The following is a 19,461-nucleotide window of genomic DNA, read 5'->3' on the forward strand; positions in this document are numbered from 1 at the left end:
GCCCCCCTGGAAGAAAATGTGTACATTTTAAAGATAAATGCATTAATCTGGTGCACTTTGAGTCACCCGAATCTGCTGTTAAAAATAAATAATCCACCCGCCAACCGCCCAAACCTATGATATTTGATCATCACATTACAATTATTCAAACTACAATTATTACATCACTGTTGGAAAACATTTTTATCAGAATAAGTTTTTTACCTTTATAAAGGGCATTTTTTCCTTAATTTTATTAAATGTAGCCTATGCTCCATCTTTCATTTCAAATTGAAACTTTGTTACCGTCAGTGTATTATTATCAACTATAGGCTATCAATCGCCACTTAACATTAAATTAAATTAAATCAGAATCATCCTTGCATTATCTGTGATTCCCTATTTATTATTAATATTATTTATTATCTATCTATCTATCTGCCTGTCTGTCTTACTAAACTAAAACTTTCCAATTGAAAACCTTCAAACTTCAAGCTTTTAAAACTACTTCAAACTTTCTGGTTAGGCTTTTTCAAGAGAACTTAAATTTTGTCATCATGTACACATGTTACAACGCTGCCTGATTCAAGCAGTTAATGCATGAAAATACAAATTCAGCATTAGGCTAACAATCACCATGTTTATTCTAATTTGAAGGGCTTTGATAACATCTGTGAAAATCAAAGACATTACGAATAAAAAAAGATTGAAAATAAACGCACGTTTGTGCGGGTAGTGAATATTTTCAATTTACAACGAAACTTGTTAATTATTCAACAAGAGAAATAGGCAGAGTTATTCATCATTGTGCAACACAATTCAGATACCACATGACAACTTACTTACAGCGCTTGACTTTTTCGTGAAAAAGGATCGAGTTAAGACTGAAGAGTTTGTTGTCGTTTTGAACTCACTGCAACCTCTATGAAAAAAAATGGATTGGGCGCGGGTGCGAGCATGGGCGTGTCGTGATGCACGAGTGACTGATTACCATGGAAACGTGAAAGTCACGTATGTAGATAGACTTGACTCTTTGGATTTTAAATCTCGATGTAGGCTATGCACACCCGCGAAAACCGGGTGTGGTGGACACACTTGCCCTATGAAAAAGTGCGGGGGACGAATTTACATTTTATAAAAAGTGGGGGGGACACGTCCCCCGCGTCCCCCGCGTAATCTACGCCCATGGGCGTGTGGGGTTGTTGATGTTGGTTGGTGTAGTTTAAGGTGAGGTGTTTGGACCCAGGTCTAACACTCTCCAATCATTTTCAAATCCTTACAAGGTTTTCCCTTAGATCATGATCGCACCCCCACTGGAATGAGTCATTTACTGTCTGCTGTCACCTGTGAATGGAGACCTTAAGTGATTTTGTTAGTGACCGCTTGTCTTGTCGTCCCTTTTGGTGTGACCTGTGGAATTTTCAATCTGAAACATATCACCGGATAATTTCTTGCTCATTGAATAGCACTCAGGGTCCTTGTTCCCCTGAAAAACACTCAACCCACGTTGCTCATGTTAACAAAACAATATTTATACATTTGGAGCAGAATCAGTTCTGTTTGATGCAATCCGTTCTGACATCCTGAAAAATAAAAGTTTTAAGTTATGCGCTGCGCAGGTGTGGCACCTTTCTGCCACAATAATAACCCAGGCCAGGATAACTAGTCAAATTCATCTATTGCCATTGTTTTCACTGGGCACAGTCTGCCCTGCCCGTTCACTCCTGTATGACAAGATCAGCTGGTTTTAGACAAAAGGTCCTTCTAACCCCCTGGACTTTCCTAAATGCAAATGGTCCTTCCAACATTTATCTTCCCACCTGTGCGATGGCTTTCAGCAAATGTGAACCCCTTAGTAAACCATATTTGGCAACTGTTATCATCCTCCTCTTGATGCATGAGATCTCATCTCGTGCATCAATTTAACATAATAAGATTCTCTTACATTTATCAGACGCTTTTATCCAAAGCGACTTACATTTCAAGATACACATTTACATACAGATCCCACCTGTGCGATGGCTTTTAGCAAATCCTAAACCCATCCCCCTTTTGATGCACAATTCAACTTGTGCATCAAATTAACATAAGGGTTTTTTGGATTTAGTTTGCCATTCACACTAAACCAAAGATGTCTGGATGTTCTCCAGACATCTATCCTCCAGACATCTTTCTTTGCCTCTGGAACAGAAAATATTACGTAAAGCCACAATTTTATCTTCTTATTAACCTATTGTAAGGGCAACGACCCCTAGTCTCACAGATTTTCTTGTTTTTTTTATTATATTTTTTTATATTTTAAAATAGGCCTATTGTTTGGTCTCGCAATTCAGTCATCTACAAACATTCTTCAGGTCATCAATTGGTCAGGTCAGGTTGTGGTGTGCACACTTCGTCAACGTCAGTCGAATAACAATCTCCCCCTTTTTACAATACATAACTGTTAAGGGCTCTCTGGATAATCTGATATTTACTTAGCCTACGTGTTTGTTGCTGTCAAATCTATAACATTTTCTCAACACATGACTGACGGCTATCTACGACTTCACAATTCTAATTTACACATCAATACTTAAACCTGTCCAGAAAGTAATTCAAATCTACTGCACATCATAAATGACCAAAATAATAATTAACAGACAGAGCTCGATGATCAGTCAACTTAAGGCTCGTCCTATGTTCTGTGTTGCCTTCTCATCAGATTGACTCACAATCCTCAGCTTACTTTCGAATTTGTCATTTGCCTTAACCCATCTATAATGCTAAAACACTCTTTCCAGAGGTTAATGACACATCTATACACACTATTCAGACAGAGTAGTTGTCCTAAACCAACACATACTGTACAAAACATGAATTGACACTCACACTCATCCCTGACTATGAACCGCTCATATTTCTTATTCATATCTTTTCTCTAAAAAGATTTAAATTTTAAATGACATTTTAACCTTACATTTTCCTGTATCTTTTATCTAATGTTTTTTTTTATTTTTATATGGCCTCTTAACCAGTTTCAAAGCATGTCTGTTCATTATTCATTTGATTTTTAGAAAAGTCAGCTGGATTGTTTTGGTTCATTATCTTACTTTGCTTCAGCTTTCTTTGGCTGACTGATAACAGAAAGACAGACAGAGTACCATCCCTTCCTCCACTCAAGCAGTCTCTTTCTCTCTCACTATAAGCAAATCATCTTTTCAACAGCCTCCTAGGACTGTAACTAAAATAATCATAGTCATAGTCAACAAATGAAATTAAGTTTCTTGGGGTAATAATTGATGATAAAATAAGCTGGAAGTCACATATAAAATATGTTCACAGTAAATTGTCAAGGAGTATTTCTGTTCTTAGTAAAGCAAGACACATTCTGGATCACAAATCACTCCACATTCTCTACTGTTCATTTATTTTACCATATTTGCATTATTGTGCAGAGGTTTGGGGCAATACTTATAAATGTTCAATACAATCACTATTCATATTGCAGAAAAGAGCCATAAGAATAATACATAATACTGGTTACAGAGAGCACACAAATTTACTTTTCTTAAAATCAAAAACATTAAAATTCATTGACCTGGTTCATTTTCAAACAGCACAAATCATGTACAAAGCAATACACAATAAACTTCCTGGAAATATTCAAAAATTGTTTATTAACAGAGAGGGGGGCTTATTTTATCTTAAAGAAATAATAATTATTCTAGTTCTTAATAACGTTTCAAATTTCATTTCAATTTTAGTTGTCAGGTTTTCAATTACCATAATTTAATACCCGACTTCAATGTTTTCTCTAGGAGTTTATCAATCTGTTTCTATGATTCATACTAACTTTTGAGGCTGCGCTCTCTGCTTGTCATACATTTTTTTTTTATTATCACTATAAATCATTCGTTAGATTTGTCTCTCTATATCATCTAAAACCTTATCAAAGCGTTTCATTCAAAACACAATCATCCTTTTAGTGACCGGTACTTTTAAAATATTTTGCAACTCATTTAGTCTTATCTGTAATTTTACATCCACCGGTACTTTTTATAGTTCTTTCCTTTCAAAAGGAATTCCTTACACTTAAATCTTTCAATCTTCTTACAACTTTCAAAAGTTCCATCTATCAACTTTCTTTTCTCCCTCATTTACTTTTACAGTCATACAGTGGGCATTTACAGTCTGACCCCGCTGACCGCAATAAAACACTCTCTGTTATTCTGCCTATACAGTCTTATAACTCTGATCTTTCTAACATCTCCACCCTACTTTACACCCCTGAGACAGTGTGTTTTATTCAGGAAAATGCAACCAGAGCCACTGATAAGCAGTTCTCTGTATTTTCCCCCACTGTCCCAGCTGCAAATTCCATTACAATAGCCAAATCATAATCTTCATCATATTAACATTGATCTACTTTCTAACCCATATTAACACAGACTTTTCTTTAAATTTGTGTTATTTTGGCACTTTCTTTGTTTGGAGCCAGTCAAGTTACTGTTTATCTTTCCAATCAGAATCAAACTTTTACAAAAACATAATCTGCAAATCTCTTTAAACTGAGAGCTTCAGAGCAGAGCTGCTTACAGCATTTGCTCTCTTTTGTATCAGGACTATTCAGTTACTCTTCATACAGTATAAAGAAATTTAGCATGTCATCAATTTCATTAACACTGGTTTGATAGCTTATTCTTCTATCAAATGGTTGGTCTGCAGATTCTACTTAATATTATCATTATTCCTCAGTCCCACTTATCTCTACTGTTTCACAGAAACCACAAGATTCCTCAAATCTTAGTCGCTTGCACCTTCAACTCTTGTTATAAAAATATGGCAATCTATTCTTCAATACTCTTGTTTTCATAACATTAATACAATAAAGCACATTCACATCATTATTATTGGCAGGACATTAATTTTCTAAACGGGTTTCACAAAGTTTCTGATTAACTTTAGTCACACGTGTCTAGGGAAATTATCTCCAACCCATAATTTTCTTTATAAAACAATATATTTTCCTTAAATGGCTTAATATCCACAAAATATCCAATCTTTGGACATTTCTAATTTGGTATTATCATCAACAACACTGATTACAAAACAAATATACATTTAACATCCAGAAGCTGGGTTGAACAAGCAAGTGCTGTTGCTATACTCCCAGCATAGCTGGACCCTTTAGGTTCAAAAGACAATGGTTGTCAAAATAAACATCATTTCAATAATTATTTTATCTCTAAAATATAGATTTTTTTTTCCGTTTTGCTTACATTTGCGTACATGATTCCTTATCTTTATTTCATGTTAATCCCTGTTAATCATACTCAATGCCTTATTTTTATCTAAAACTCACTTTTCATACCATTTCAACTTAATTTGACTTAATCAGGCGTTCATAAATAGTTCCATGAACTCTATCGTTCCCCTACATGCCAGTTCCTTCTGCACCTGTTCTCTTTTATCTGCTTCTTTTCCATCCAACAATTCACTGTTTGTAAATTCTATCAATAAAAATATTCTATTTTCCTACTTTCTTTCCCTAAATGCTAATTCTTTCTGCATTTATTTTCGTTTTCTTCTATCTTCTTCAGTTCAACAAACTACTGTCTGTTCACAGTTTTACATGCTGAACACGACTACAACAACCCTTTGTTAAACAATTATCCATTTCCCAATTTCTTGCATGCATTTCTGGCCGTAATTTTTTCCATTTGACCGAAAACTGGTGTAGCCTATAAAATTTTGTTCAAGCTTGCTTTGAGATGACCCCATATTGGCTGATTTCTATCTCTCCTGGATTTTCCTTCGACGCGCGTCTAATAATCTGTGAGACGTCTCTTCACAGATCCGATTTTGTCACCTCAAATCGGCAAGGGTAGCAAATATGCTTTCTGTCTTAATCAGCTGTGGCTCTTCCGTCCACTTACTTAATCAGCTGTGGCTCTTCCGTCCACTTACTTAATCAGCTGTGGCTCTTCCGTCCACTTACGAGCTAGTTTTCGGCATAAAATTGACTTGACAGGGCCCTACGCTAACTTTTCCAAGGAGTACATGTACTCCTAAATGAAACGCAAATGCGAGTGAAATACTCGCACTGTAGAGCCCTGCTTGTTACAATCTCCCCCTCGAAAACCTTCTCTGCCCATACCAAAGAGATAGTTCCAGCCACTATGGTTCATTCACAGTTATATCAATTTACACCCCAAAAAAAAAAAAAATTTTTTTTTAACTGTCTCTTACCCGAGATGCTTTTACTGCTGCGAGTTCTTTCTGAATCCAGTGATGTTTCTCCCTGGCCCTGATAGCAGCTTTAAGATCAAAGCCTGTGCTTTGAGATGATCAGTTCGTCAAATCCGCTGTCAGGACCAGAAGAAAACCTCAAGGAGTCCCATTTCTGACATCAATTGTAATAGCAAAAACAATAACTAACAAAATAGCATCACGCATAAGAGACATCAGGATCAAATTGTCCTTAAAAGATATTTATTTCTTGCAAGAAATGTTCCCATTCCATCCACAGTCCAGCTGCAGGCGGAGTGAGACCCAGAGCAGAGGTTGGCCAGCTTCTTTATAGTGTTCTTTTCAAAAGCTATCTCTTACAGCCCCCCCAAACAAAAGAAACAAAAGGGACCCCCCTTGACCCCTCCCGAGAAATACTCTCACTTCTGAAGTCCCACACACCCACACCCTGCAGCTGTATCAACATCATAAAAAGAAACTCAAAATACAGCCAAATAAATGTATGGCATTTCATTTGTTAAATCATTGAAAATAAAATACAAAGAAAAGATACATTTTTCCATAACATGCGTAACGACAGGAAAACCCGTCTGCTCCACACCAAAAGCTTGTAAGCTAGAGCGTTAAGTTTCGACGAGCGCACGCCGCCCTGATGTAAGCCACTGCTGTGGTATTGTCGCAGCGTACAAGCACATGATGTCCCTGCAGGCGAGGCAGAAAATGATTCAGAGCTTTCCATATGGTCATAAGCTCTAAATAATTTATGTGCGCTGAACGTAGTCTGCTCGGCCACAGACCGTTCACCGTTCTGCCCTCCTGGGTGGCACCCCAGCCTGTTAACGCGTCTGTCGTCACAACTTTCCGCATCATAACCGTCCCCAGAGGGGTTCCCTGTGCGTAAAAGTCTGTGCTCTTCCAGTGGCGCAAGGCTGCCGAGCAGGCGCGCGTCACTATTACAGAGCGGCAAAGATTGCGAGTCAGGCTGAAATGTAATGACAAGACCCATTTCATGAACGCTCTCATTCTCAGGAGTCCCAGCAGCACAACCTGGATGGATGAAGCCATAAGACCCTGCAGCCTGAGGCATGTGCGATATTATACTTTCGCCCCCTCTCTGAACTGCGACAGACAGTTCATTAGAGAGAGAACTCGCTCTTGAGAGAGACGCGCTCGCATGGAGACTGAGTTCAACTCCAAGCCCAGGAAAATGACATTCTGACTGGGTGTAAAATTGCTCTTGCTCATATTCACTCTGAACCCGAGAGATGTGATGTGCGTGAGCACACGGCAGGTGTCCTGCCACACTTTCTCCTTTGATTCAGCTATAATGAGCTAAACGTCTATGTATGTCAGAATCCTCAGCCCTGACATTCTCATGGGTGCTAAGCCCGCCTCCGCACACAGACAGAAACACGAGAGCTTAGGGCGAGCCCAAACGGCAGAACTGTGAATTCGTAATATATGTCCTGGTAGGCGAAACAAAGAAACTTCCTGTGTGGCGGATAAATGCTTATATGGACGAAAGCATCTTTCAGGTTGACCGATGTGAACCAGTCGTTCTGTTTTATGGCACGGGCGAGCGAGCCATAAGTTAGCATTCTGAAATTGTATTTCCTCAAATGTTTGTTCAACACACGAAGGTCCAAGATAGGGCGGAGAGAGCCGTCCTTCTTTGGGACCTGGAAATAACGAGAATAAAATCCCTGATTAATCAGATTGGGGGGCACCACCTGAATCGCTCCCTTGTTTAGGAGGGAGGATATTTCCTCTTTCAGAATGTGTGAGGCGCTCTCCTCCGTGTGTGAAGAGAGAATGCCGTTGAAATGTGGGGGTTTCATTGCAAACTGCAGTCTGTAACCCTGCATTATTGTACGCATCACCCACTCGGGAGCCGAAACAGTTAGCCAAGCCCATTCGTGGCTCAGGCTCATAATTACAGTTAATGTGTCGGCAATATGTTACATGAATAGGTAAAAACAATGTTTGCTTGTTTTTATATCACCAATCAATTTTTAGGTTTCAGGATTTTATATACCAAACTTTGTATAAAGATGATTCTCAAGATATAACCGAATGATTTGATATACCATTTTGCTTTATGCAATATGTGTCAAATGGCCATAAGCGGGTTTTCCCATTTATACAATGTATACATTGTATCTAATTTGCATATCAATGTGTATTTGGGGCAACATGATGAAAAAAGAACCCTAATAATGCGAGTAGTAATTGGAAAGATTTTCATAATATCTAATATTTCATAGGAATATTGATAATTTCTTTCCCTATTCACTTGTGTCTCCCAAAATGCCTGATAAACATGATTTAAGTCCTGGTGTCTTTTTTAAAAACAAGTAAACATTCGTAACAGAAAGTCATATTTTGATTTAAAACCCCATAACAATAGGTTACTGTCGTAACCCCGGTTCTCTGAAACATCGAGTGGAGAGATCCACCTATGGGAAGGGCATCCGTACCTGACCTCTGCAGAAGCATCCAATTGCACCAAGTCTGGCTAGACAGACAGAAGTGCGCAGCCAATGCCAGGTAAGGCCCTATGTTGCGGGGCCTTTCCTTGCCCTGATGGAAATTTTGGCCCATGGCAGGTGGTTTAGGCAAACGCACAGGGGGTGCCTGGCGTGGGGCCGCCTTCCTAGGAAGGCATAACTTGAAGGCCTCATCCTCCTTCTTTTTGTCGTCACACCGTTGTTGCATCAATGCGACGGCGGGGCAAAAGAGAGCCCGGCCGGGCTCCACCGACGCGCCCGCAATGCGCCTGCGATGCGCCCCTTCTCACTGTCAGGAAGGCCCAACAGGTTAAGCCAGAGCGTGCGCTCTCCCACCACAGAAGCGCCATAGAGTGCCCGCAGGCTTGGACAGCCTGCCGAGCGTTACGGAGGATGAGGTCGTTCACCGTGAGGATCTCCTTCCACAAGGGTAGAGAAGGAGTTCCCTTTTCCAGCTGTTGCCCTAATTCGTCCAAAATCTCCGCCTGGTAAGCGGAGAGGAGTGAAGAGACGTTCAGGGCCCTGACAGCCAAGGCCGAGGACTTGTATGCGGCCAGGTGAACTGAGGCAGAAAAAAGGTCCATCTTGTTGGGCAAGACCGGCTTAGGGGGAGCGAGCAGCCCGCCCTGAGCGGGGTTAAGGTGCCTGGCGATGGAAGGTTCGATAGCGGGGGGGTCACCCATGCCATGAGCTGCCATATCCTTCACCTCAAGGCCTGTGAGACCGTGTTTAAAGTCGAGCGGGTCGCTCCAATTGTGCCCAAATAAGTGAGGTGGCGCCCCGGGAGTCCCCCGGCAGTGCGTCATCGTCACCGTGTCCCCCATCCGAGTCAGAAAGGCTGAGCTCGGCGCACTGGGTCGCTGCGACTTTAAGACAGCGTTGTAAAAGCTTCTTGGGTAGCATAAGGCAATGACTGCAATTCTCCGGGTTCTCCAAGGCTTCTTGAGCGTGTTTGAGGCCCAAGCAGACCACACAGAATGAGTGAAGGTCCTTAGCGGCGATGAGCGCACCACACGCGGCCGGGCAGGCACGTGATAGGCTGTTCCCCCGGAGAAGCGACAGATTTAAGCCCCCAGATTTAGACAGTGACATTCCGTTGAAGAAAAATCCATGGCGGGCAGCCGTGGAAGGAGGAGCAGGTGAAAAACGGCGAGAGCTCGGGCGGCTCCGGATGCAGAACACAGCAGAAAGGCTGAAAAGACGACTGTCACGTCTGGCGGAGGCTGATCAGGCGATATGTCCTCCTGAAGACACGCAAGTGAGCAGCGTAGATCCAGCTGAACTGTGTCAGTGCAGAGATCGCAAGAAGCGAATGTCAACTGGAGAATAGCAGCGCTTGCAGCCGTTATATGCCCCTAGGTAAAGGGGTGGGGCCTTACCTGGCATTGGCTGCGCTCTTCTGTCTGTCTAGCCAGACTTGGTGCAATTGGATGCTTCTGCAGAGGTCAGGTACGGATGCCCTTCCCATAGGTGGATCTCGAACACGAGATGATGAAAGAGAAAATTTTCTTGAGATGTTTATTTATGACAAACAATAAAAAAATGGTCAGATTTAAATGATAATTACAAAAATATGATCATATTTCCATAAGAGTGTTACTTGATCTCTAAATGAATGTCAGTTATTTGTAAAGTCCAAGGAAAGGCAGTTTTCACTGTGAAACTTCCAAACATTTGCTATCTCTGAATGTACTCTTTATATATGATGTGATATGAATGATGTCAGAGAAATTCACAAAAAATAAAAGTCTATTTCTGGGTCCCAGGAGGATATTGCTTTATAAATGTAACAGCTTGAACTAAAAATATACACAAGCTTAACAGAAATTATTCTGATGAGAGTGTTTTCCAACAATGATGTAATGAAACCGTGATCATTTAAGTCTGAAGGGAGTAAAGCCAGTGTTTAGGCTATTAAGGAAATGTAATTTAAATTGCCAAAGAAAAACTTTTATTTTAAATAAATGTTCATTTAAAAGCCTTCTTCAGTGTTATATGTTAGCATGTTTAACTGAGAATTAGAATAATTGTAATATGATGATCAGGAGCAGATATCTTCTAAATCAGAGAATATCATGGGTTTGTATGATTTATTGTTAACAGTGGAGTCGGGTGACGTTAGACCTGATCCGCACATCTCTAGCGCACAAGCCAATTCACAGACTTTTTCTTTGTTCAATTTGCACACTGAACATGGGTTAGTTGTGCTATTTCATGTTGAGTTCATAATTCCTTTGTGTGTTATCTTGTTTTATGTAGGATTGATCTATTTCCATCCATTGTGCAGCATTACACAAGCCACACATGGAGAACACACCGCCCAGGCAAGACAGTCATGTCAAGGATTAATTTACCTGGGTAAAGTATTGTTCAAACTTCACAAACACCATAAACGGCATTAATGAAAGTGTTTTAATACAGAAGTAAAGGAAAAATGTCCTTAACATGGTAAACTTATAATGACTGCAGTGTTTCTGTTCTCGGTGAACCCAGAGCTAACAAACTAATCAATCATACTACAAATTAGCATAATAAGTGTTACAAAATAGTGTTACGTCCTTTATGACAAGACCAGATAAAATGTCTGTGTGTATTCAGTGAAACCTGTAGAACTGACTGTGTGTTTTCTTGTTATCAGTTTCATGAAGAGCAAAAACAGCTTCACACACTGTAGACTCTCTAAAGGTAGGTCAATTCTTCTGTGTGATTTATTTAATTCAACAATAAAATAATATGATTAGACACCATTATGAAATAATATTAATAAGATGACATTAATGGTGATTTCTTCATTCCACAAGATGATAAACAGGTTGAGAAAAAGGAAGAAGCTGAACAGGAACAAGGAAGATCGTATTCTGAATATGTTATCAGACAGAGACCTCCTATTCAGAGAAATCCTCCTGACTGTGAGTATTTTTGTACTGTGATCATGGGCGCTACACCTTCATGCAATACTAGCAACTAATGAAATTAAATACTGCAACATTTTCTGTGAATGTTTTTTTTATATATATATTTTTATTTTATTTGACATCATAATGGAATAATATTAATTAGATGAGAATCATGGTGATTTCTTCATTCCATAAGATGGTAAAGAGATTTATGATGATGAGATTGAATTTGAAGAGATCGAGATAAGGGAAGTACGTGCGGTCAGGCTGAGACGTGGAAGTCTTGGGTTAATTCCTCCTAACTGTGAGTATTTCTCCACTAAACCTAAAGCTGCTCTCACAATTACTGAAGCACTGATTAATGGGTGTTATTTTCTTTTACAGTGAGAAATGACAACAACATCGACCCCCACACATTAGTACTGATATTGATGGTAGTTGGAGCACTTGTTGGTTCAGTTGCTGGAGCTCAAGCTGGAGTTCCAGGGTCTGGCGTGGGATTAATCTGCGGTGCTCTTGTAGGGTTTCTACTTGCAAAATTCATCAGTCAATAAGTCATGACAACATTACTTCAGACCTGTGTGCCATCCAGCAACTTGAGTTCTGCAAGTGAACAGTGCCTTGTGTTTTTTGTCAGTTTAATATAATTTAACTTGAAATGACTGTCAAGTTGATTGTACTTAAAAAAGTACTTTTGTACTCACTGTACTTTTTTTACAGTGTTCATTTACATTCAAATATTCCAAGGTCAGAAGGCATCTAGACACGTCATAATCATAGACAGTAAAATAAATGGACACAGCGACCCCATTGGATTTAAACGGAGAAAAGTGAAGTAAATTAGAAGCTCTCACTTCCTGATGGCTGAGCGTACTGCGCAGACTCAAACTGAGCTTGACGACGTATATTTGACTTGAGCAACCCGTCTGTTAGTCCAGTTGGGTAGTGCACATATTAAATAATACCGTTACTGAGGTGATAAAAGCACCACATTTTACATGAAGCTTCTTTAGGACGTCCTAAATGATTTCAGCCTAGGAGCCCAGCTGAAATATTGAAATTTAGTGTCAAATCACTTAAAAAACAATATTCATGAAAAAGTTTTTTTTTTTTTTTTAGTAAAACTTTCAGGGTAATGGCCTTTTAAGACCACTGAATAAGCTTCCTTTTGTTAATTTGTGCTCAGGCCAGTATATATTCCAAATTATAAGTGTAAAACAGAGTGCCTAGACACCTTATGCCTAAAAAAACCCCTCAAAAAGCCCTGTATAATATAGCCGTAATTATTCAAAAAGGCAGCAAAAATGCTTAAATGTTAAGAGATCTTGGTATTTTCTTATTTTTCAATTCAACTAGGTCATTCATATAGCTATCTACTGAGTTCATAGTTTGGTCATTAGTTTTATGTTAGGCTGTATCACATCACATTAAATCCTATTTGTGTGTGACAGTACATAGCTAGATGTACTTTCAGTTATTTTGGTTGCCTATTGTAGACGTGTTGCAGGTCAGAATTCGTCCGTTCTTTTATGCTTAATGTCCAACTAAGGAATACACTTGGAATACACTTGGCGACCTCTTAGAGTGCTCTGGTTGGACGACAGCACTCACTGAAGCTGAAGTAGCATCTTCTGGAAAGGCTGACTCATTTCTGAAAGCAGCACACCAGGCATGGTGCGAGTCATGGAGATCAAGTCACTCTACTGTCACTTCACAATCTATAGCAGGAAGCTTTTAGGCTTATTGCTGGCCCCAAAGATGAAAATACCTTTCTCACTTGGAGAAATGACATGCTGAAGAAGAGTCCAACTTTCATGTATTGGGATCTAATACTAAGGCCCCGTCCACACTACTGCGTTTTCGTTTAAAAACGGAGACCTTTTGCAACGTTTGCACCTCCCGTACACACTAAAACGGCAAAAACGGAGACCCAAAACGGAGAAGTTTAGAAACGCTGCCGACCCGTTTTTCGTTTTGAATCTCCGGAGGGCGTTTTAGTGTGAACGGGTCAAAACGGAGGACTTTAGAAACGATGACGTAGTAGAGGCTCACGCTCGGCTCTATGATTGGGTATCATCAGTCATGGCGTATAGCTTTGCTAGCAGCTGTGCAAGTAAATTCTGCATTTTACAATGCTATAACTGCCTACATGCGCCAGAGGCAAGCTATCATTCGAGCGATCTGTGACAATTCCCGTGTGCAGCGGCGGTACCGACCGTACATGGAGCGTCGGTTTTGGGTTAACCCGGGAAGAACCAGCGCATGGTGGGATCATTTTATCAATGAAGTTGTGTTTACACCGGCACGCGCATGCCCAGTCCTTCAAGCTCCATTGTCCAGAAGAGGAAAGAACTCTTCTGCCATGGGAGTAGGACAATCGAGAAACTGCCACCCACCCAAGATACTCTACTGCAGCACATCAGACGGGCAGTTTATCAGACTGGAATCTGGGCGACCAGCACACTCTCACAGCAAGGTATTCCTTCTCCAAGGGACTATGGATGGACCAAGGAATCAGGGTCTTGGGAACCAGTTTGGATGACACTTCCAGAAGTCCCCACAGCCTGCAGAGAACTTATCAAATGTTGCTGTAAGGGGGATTGTTCCACCTGCAAATGTGGCAAAGCAAGTCTAGACTGCTCACCTCTTTGCAAATGCAACTGTAACGACTCATAATTATCAATTACAGGGCCAATAAAGACCATACTTGCTAATACTTTAACATGTATTGAAGCTTTAGTTATGTAACAGTTCATAAACATAAATAAACATATCAAAATGTTAACTTTGGGATTCATTTGAATACTTTATCTTGTGTGGGAACTTGAAAATCTCTGTGTTTTTAAGCATATTTCATTGATAATGATATACTTCTAATATGACGTTACAACATTTATTTCCGAGGGCTCCTAGGTCAGAATCACACTATAGACCCTAAGGAAACACCATGCAAAATTTGTGGCTTTTATCACATCGGTAACGGTATTTTCACTACGCCACCGGACTATGTCTTCTAGTAGCTGTGCCGAGAGAAATCTGAATCATTCCCTTCCGAAACTTGCAGAGACGGAGAGTGTGAGTAGGAGGTGTCCATGAGCTAGTAGCAGGAGCAACTTTTGCTAAGTATTCTGATTAATTATTTCGTCATTTTGCCTCCACGTCCCCCCGATTGCCCGTGAGCTTCTCCTCCTGTCCATACGGTAATCTCTCTACTGTGCGACAGAGAGTCGCGTGCTTATGACGCAATCGTTAGCCTATTTTTACAAAAACTGCTTCTACGGGGCCATAACGTAAGATACAAGGTAATGGAGCCTTTTATACATTTTCGTGTTTCTTTAGAAATAAATAATGAACAAATGGAGTCTTTAAACACCTCAGATGTAAAGTTATTCGCTGTCAAAGTGACGCCAAAATGAATGGGAGTCAATGGAATGCTAACAGCAGGTGATGGTCTGCTAATCAATGGCGGCGCCCGGGGAAACTTAAATATTTTCCGAATGATTGCCCCCCTGGTCATAATGTGATGTTAGTATTTTGTATTTGTATTTAAAGCTGCAGTCCATAACCTTTTTGGGTTAAAAATTATCCAAAATATATTTTGTAAGTACATAACCAGCCAGTGTTCAGAACTCTCTGCTTGCCTTAGCTCGATTCAAAATGCTAAGCTTGTAATAATGTATTTAATTCCAGTGGTACTGGTGGATTTCCGTGGGAAATTGTCTGAAGTTTAAAATCATTGGTTACCCGTAAGCGAATCACATAGCGTTTGGTTATGACATGTGTTATGCGCCGGCTCAGCCGCATCGAACTTCCACTGTAAACACATGTATAATGCGAAAACAAAACCACTGAGCGAAATACCGGAGTGAACATGGCTGTGAACAACTTTTGCAGATTATGTGAAGTAAATCTACGCATCCACGGTACAATCAGCGTCTACGTCACGGCTTTCAGCCCACCCTCTGTTCGTTGATTGGCCGGCTGTTTTGAGGCCAGAGGAAAACTGGGAGATAGGTCGTTGTCTCAGACTGCGTACAGAAGCGAAATGAAATTGAGCGGAAGTACGAAGTCTGGCGTAGTCAGGCTATCAGTATGTTGGGTTACTCTTTAAAAAGTTTCAGACTTTTAAATTAATTTATTTTTTTATTTAATTAAGTTTTCCTTGTATGTTGTTTTCAAATTGTCTATATTACTCATTTCATGTGATTTTGAAAAAGCATGTGTAAATATGAATATCCTGGAGATATTGTGAATAACTGTAAATAAATTATTTACTGGACTAAAATCATTTTTGCTTGTTTAGGATTTCATGTAGCCTATAGGATACCATGTATAAACTAGAGTCTGCCTAGTAAGCAGATACAGATATGGTTTTGGAAAATTTGTAAAATATATTGACATTTAGGCTAATGGCGAGAGTCTGACCTCTGGGGGGGGGGGGGGGGGGGGTCATACAGTAGAAGCTCCTTCACACTGATCTGAGACCTGCTGTGAAGGCCATTTCTCTGCAGAGTGAAATATCTGAAGATGGATTTACTAATGCGTTAGTAGTTTTCAGAGACGGCCCTTACATCGAGACAAGAGCTTATTAACTCTTTTATTTCTATTTTATTTTATATGTGTTATGAGTATGCATCATTATTTTAAACTGATATGTCACATTGTTTTCTTCCTAATATCCAGCTTTGTCTCATTTGCTCTTTATGAATTCATTTGAGAAACTGTTTGTGTCCTTTGAGAAGAAATCAGAGAATTAAAATTCTGTTACCAGAGGAAAAATGGTGTTTTATATATTGAGTCCTTTATGTAATAATAACAATGGAAATGTTAAATATATTCATCTTTAGGAATAAACAGAGAATGAAATGAGGGAATCTGTTTATTAACAGATTTTAGATTAAATGTTTGTCAGATATGAAATTCTAAAGTACAACATATCTGTATTTAAATTGTATGATAGGCTATTTAACTTTTTGCCCATAATTTAAACAATGAAACAAAAAATTATAATATTTGAAAATAATCAACTCATTGTTTTAGGCAACAGGAATTATAATTCATATATGATAAGGTGAAAATAACATGTATAATGGTGACACTTTAGTGAAGGGTAGAGAAGTGTCCTACAAAATACTAATATTTTATTATGAAAATTAACCATATACATAGAAAATATTCCATGCGCCTTTATGGCCAACTGTTAACAATTTATTTACATGGATAAAGTATTGCTCAAAGTTCATAAATGAACGTATTTTACACGGAAGTAAAGGAGAACAACCAAGACGAGGTATGCTGATAAAATATTACATTTTGCTTATTGTTTGATATGTTTTCTGTGCTTGCATGTTTGAAAAAAACTTATTCAAAAAGTGTATTCATAAGCTTTTGTTCAGCGCAGGTTCACTTTTGCACATTTCCTTCATATTTTCTTTCATATAATCCCTTTGGGGGAAAATCTTAAAACAAATTAGTTAAGTGTTATAAAATTAGTGTTACATCTTCTGTGATTACTAGGCTTAATGTTTAAAACATGATAAAATGGCAGTGTGTATTAAGTGAAAGTTTTGTATTAAGTAAAGTTTTCTTGTGATCAGTTTCATGAAGAGTAACAGCTTCACACACTGAGATCATGGGCGCTGCACCTTCTAAAGGTAGGAGAAGTTTATTTCAACAAAAAAATACTTTGATTAGACACTTATTTATTAGAAGAGAATCATGGTGATTTATTTCCACAAGATAACGAACCGATTGAGGAAAAAGGAAACACATTTTGTGAAAGTGAGGTCAGGCGGAGACGTGGAAGTCTGCAGAATAATCCTCATAACGGTGAGTATTTCTCCACTAAACCTACATCTGCTCTCACAATTACTGAAGCACTGATTTATGGGTGTTATTTTCTTTTACAGTGAGAAATGACAAAGAAGATTCAGAAGAGAAGACGCAGAAAGTGTACATTGAACTCCACAAATTTGTGCTGATATTGATGGTTATAGTTGCAGCTCTCATTGGTTCAGTTGTTGGAGCTCAAGCTGGAGTTTCAGGATCTTGCAAGGGAATAATCTCCGGTGTTCTTGTAGGGATTATACTTTCAAAATTGATGTCAATAGTTCATGGCAACATATGATTTTATATTACTTTAACAATTATATTACCTTAGCAATTTCAAGTTTGCTTATAGGCCTACACTGTAAAACAATATTTTCATGATTTGCCATCACAACTTAGATAATTAAAGTGGTTTAGATAACAAAATATTTTGAGTTTCTGTTTATTAAACCAATCTCATTCGTTGTATTAACTAAATTTTTTTATTTCAATGAACTCAAAATTATAAGGCAACCAGGTCATTTATTTTTTTAAGTTAAACCAACAATATTTTCTTTACAAGCCAAGTTGATTGTACTTAAAAAATGTAAGTTGCATTACTTAAAAATTTAAGCAACTAAACATTTATTTTTTACAGTGTTTACATTCAAACATTCACGCTTTTATCCAACCTAAAGCAAAAGATTGTACACCATAAGCTACAAAGTTGATCAGATACAAGCTGGTACAGACATTAAAGCGCAAACAGTCCAGAATAGTATTTTTTAATGTTATTAAGTATATATTTCAGAATGTGCATATACAAGTATGTGAGTTACGTAATCATAAGACAGAAGGAGTGAATACAAGTGAAGTGGGATTTATTATTATATTCTTGCATTACTAAATACCAGCATTCATCCTAAAGTTTGCCTCTTTGGTTCTTACATCATTTCTGTGGGAATAACACATTTAGACAGCTTTATATGCTTTATTTTAAAGATGTGAGGAATGTGTTTGCTAGATTTTGTGCTGTTGTTGATGAAGTTTCCTGAGCAATTGTGAGAAGAAGAGATTGTGGAGTCCAGAACTACAGTGGAAACAAGAACATACGTTATAAATATGCAACACTCATAATGTATACATTTGAATATGTATTCTCTCGTTATTTCATCTGACTCCATAAATGAAAAGGTTTTAAAGATATCTGTGGATCATTAAATGTGAGGGAATGTTTGACTATTCCTTTTAACTCTTTAATGCAAATAATGCCAAAGTAAGTTAGAATAATCAAATGTAACAATTTATTATGTCAGGTATCAGGTATCATGCCAATTAAATAATCAATTCAAAGATAATCAATACAAAACATCAAAAGCTCTGGATTAAAGAGAAGAGATGCAAACCCGACATTAGGAAATACATGATGCTGAATTCTTTGAGGTCCTTCAACATCATAGGCTCATCTGAGTAACAGAAGGCCCCGAATCCCCCGCTGCATTTCATTATATAGCCAGAACCTTTCACATGGAAACATCTGATTTTGCATTCAGAGGTTACACCTTTGGGTGTAGGGAGACCATTTGTCTAGAGGCCAACCCCTCCTTGTGTGCCAGTTATCCCTAAACTCTTAAAAACCTTATTACCGTCTCGATAGTGCACGAGGAGGAGTTCAAATGTTAATTTCCAGAGAGGTCCTTTGTCCTCTCAGGATCAAATTCTTACATGTGTATTTGATGTGCTTTTTCATATTCAAAATCACTTTTTGGAAATTAAAGAACAAAATACATAATGCATTTATTTATTTTATTTGGAAAATTAACCAACTCTCTATGAATCAGATTTCTAACATTTTATAAATGACTTCTCATTTATATTTACTTCCCAAATCCTTTTGGAACAAACTAAAAATAAAAGTGCTGAAATGTAACTTTTTAAAAATTTTCATCAGTTTCAATCACCTTTATGCCTTCACTAGTTCATAATAAATGGTTTTGTGTATGATGTAATGCATGATTTAAAATAGTTTATGAAGTATGATT

The 19,461-nt window shown here is 38.5% G+C and overlaps 1 protein-coding gene and 2 long non-coding RNA genes across 3 annotated transcripts in view; 2 read left to right on the top strand and 1 right to left on the bottom strand.

Moving 5' to 3' along the window:
* The window catches only part of LOC309473969 (uncharacterized protein), a 24,471-nt gene extending 11,750 nt beyond the window's left edge, over window positions 1–12,721 (top strand). Inside the window, exons 2-6 of the mRNA XM_082136263.1 lie at window positions 10,974–11,072; window positions 11,353–11,399; window positions 11,516–11,623; window positions 11,808–11,915; window positions 11,996–12,721. Coding sequence (XP_081992389.1) covers window positions 11,050–11,072; window positions 11,353–11,399; window positions 11,516–11,623; window positions 11,808–11,915; window positions 11,996–12,165 — 456 coding nt within the window. The 5' untranslated portion in view covers window positions 10,974–11,049 and the 3' untranslated portion in view covers window positions 12,166–12,721. The remainder of the gene's footprint in view (window positions 1–10,973; window positions 11,073–11,352; window positions 11,400–11,515; window positions 11,624–11,807; window positions 11,916–11,995) is intronic.
* LOC309474003 overlaps window positions 1–19,461 on the bottom strand; it is a 247,693-nt gene that overhangs the window by 192,587 nt on the left and 35,645 nt on the right. The gene's annotated exons all lie outside the window — the stretch shown is intronic.
* On the top strand, window positions 16,070–17,810 carry LOC309473996. Its single transcript, XR_014197158.1, has 4 exons — window positions 16,070–16,901; window positions 17,209–17,265; window positions 17,351–17,440; window positions 17,521–17,810. It is a non-coding gene; the product is annotated as an uncharacterized lncRNA (long non-coding RNA).

The sequence above is a fragment of the Leuciscus leuciscus genome (genome assembly GCF_965113295.1).
Source record: "Leuciscus leuciscus genome assembly, chromosome: 14".
Taxonomy (NCBI): Eukaryota; Metazoa; Chordata; class Actinopteri; order Cypriniformes; family Leuciscidae; genus Leuciscus; species Leuciscus leuciscus.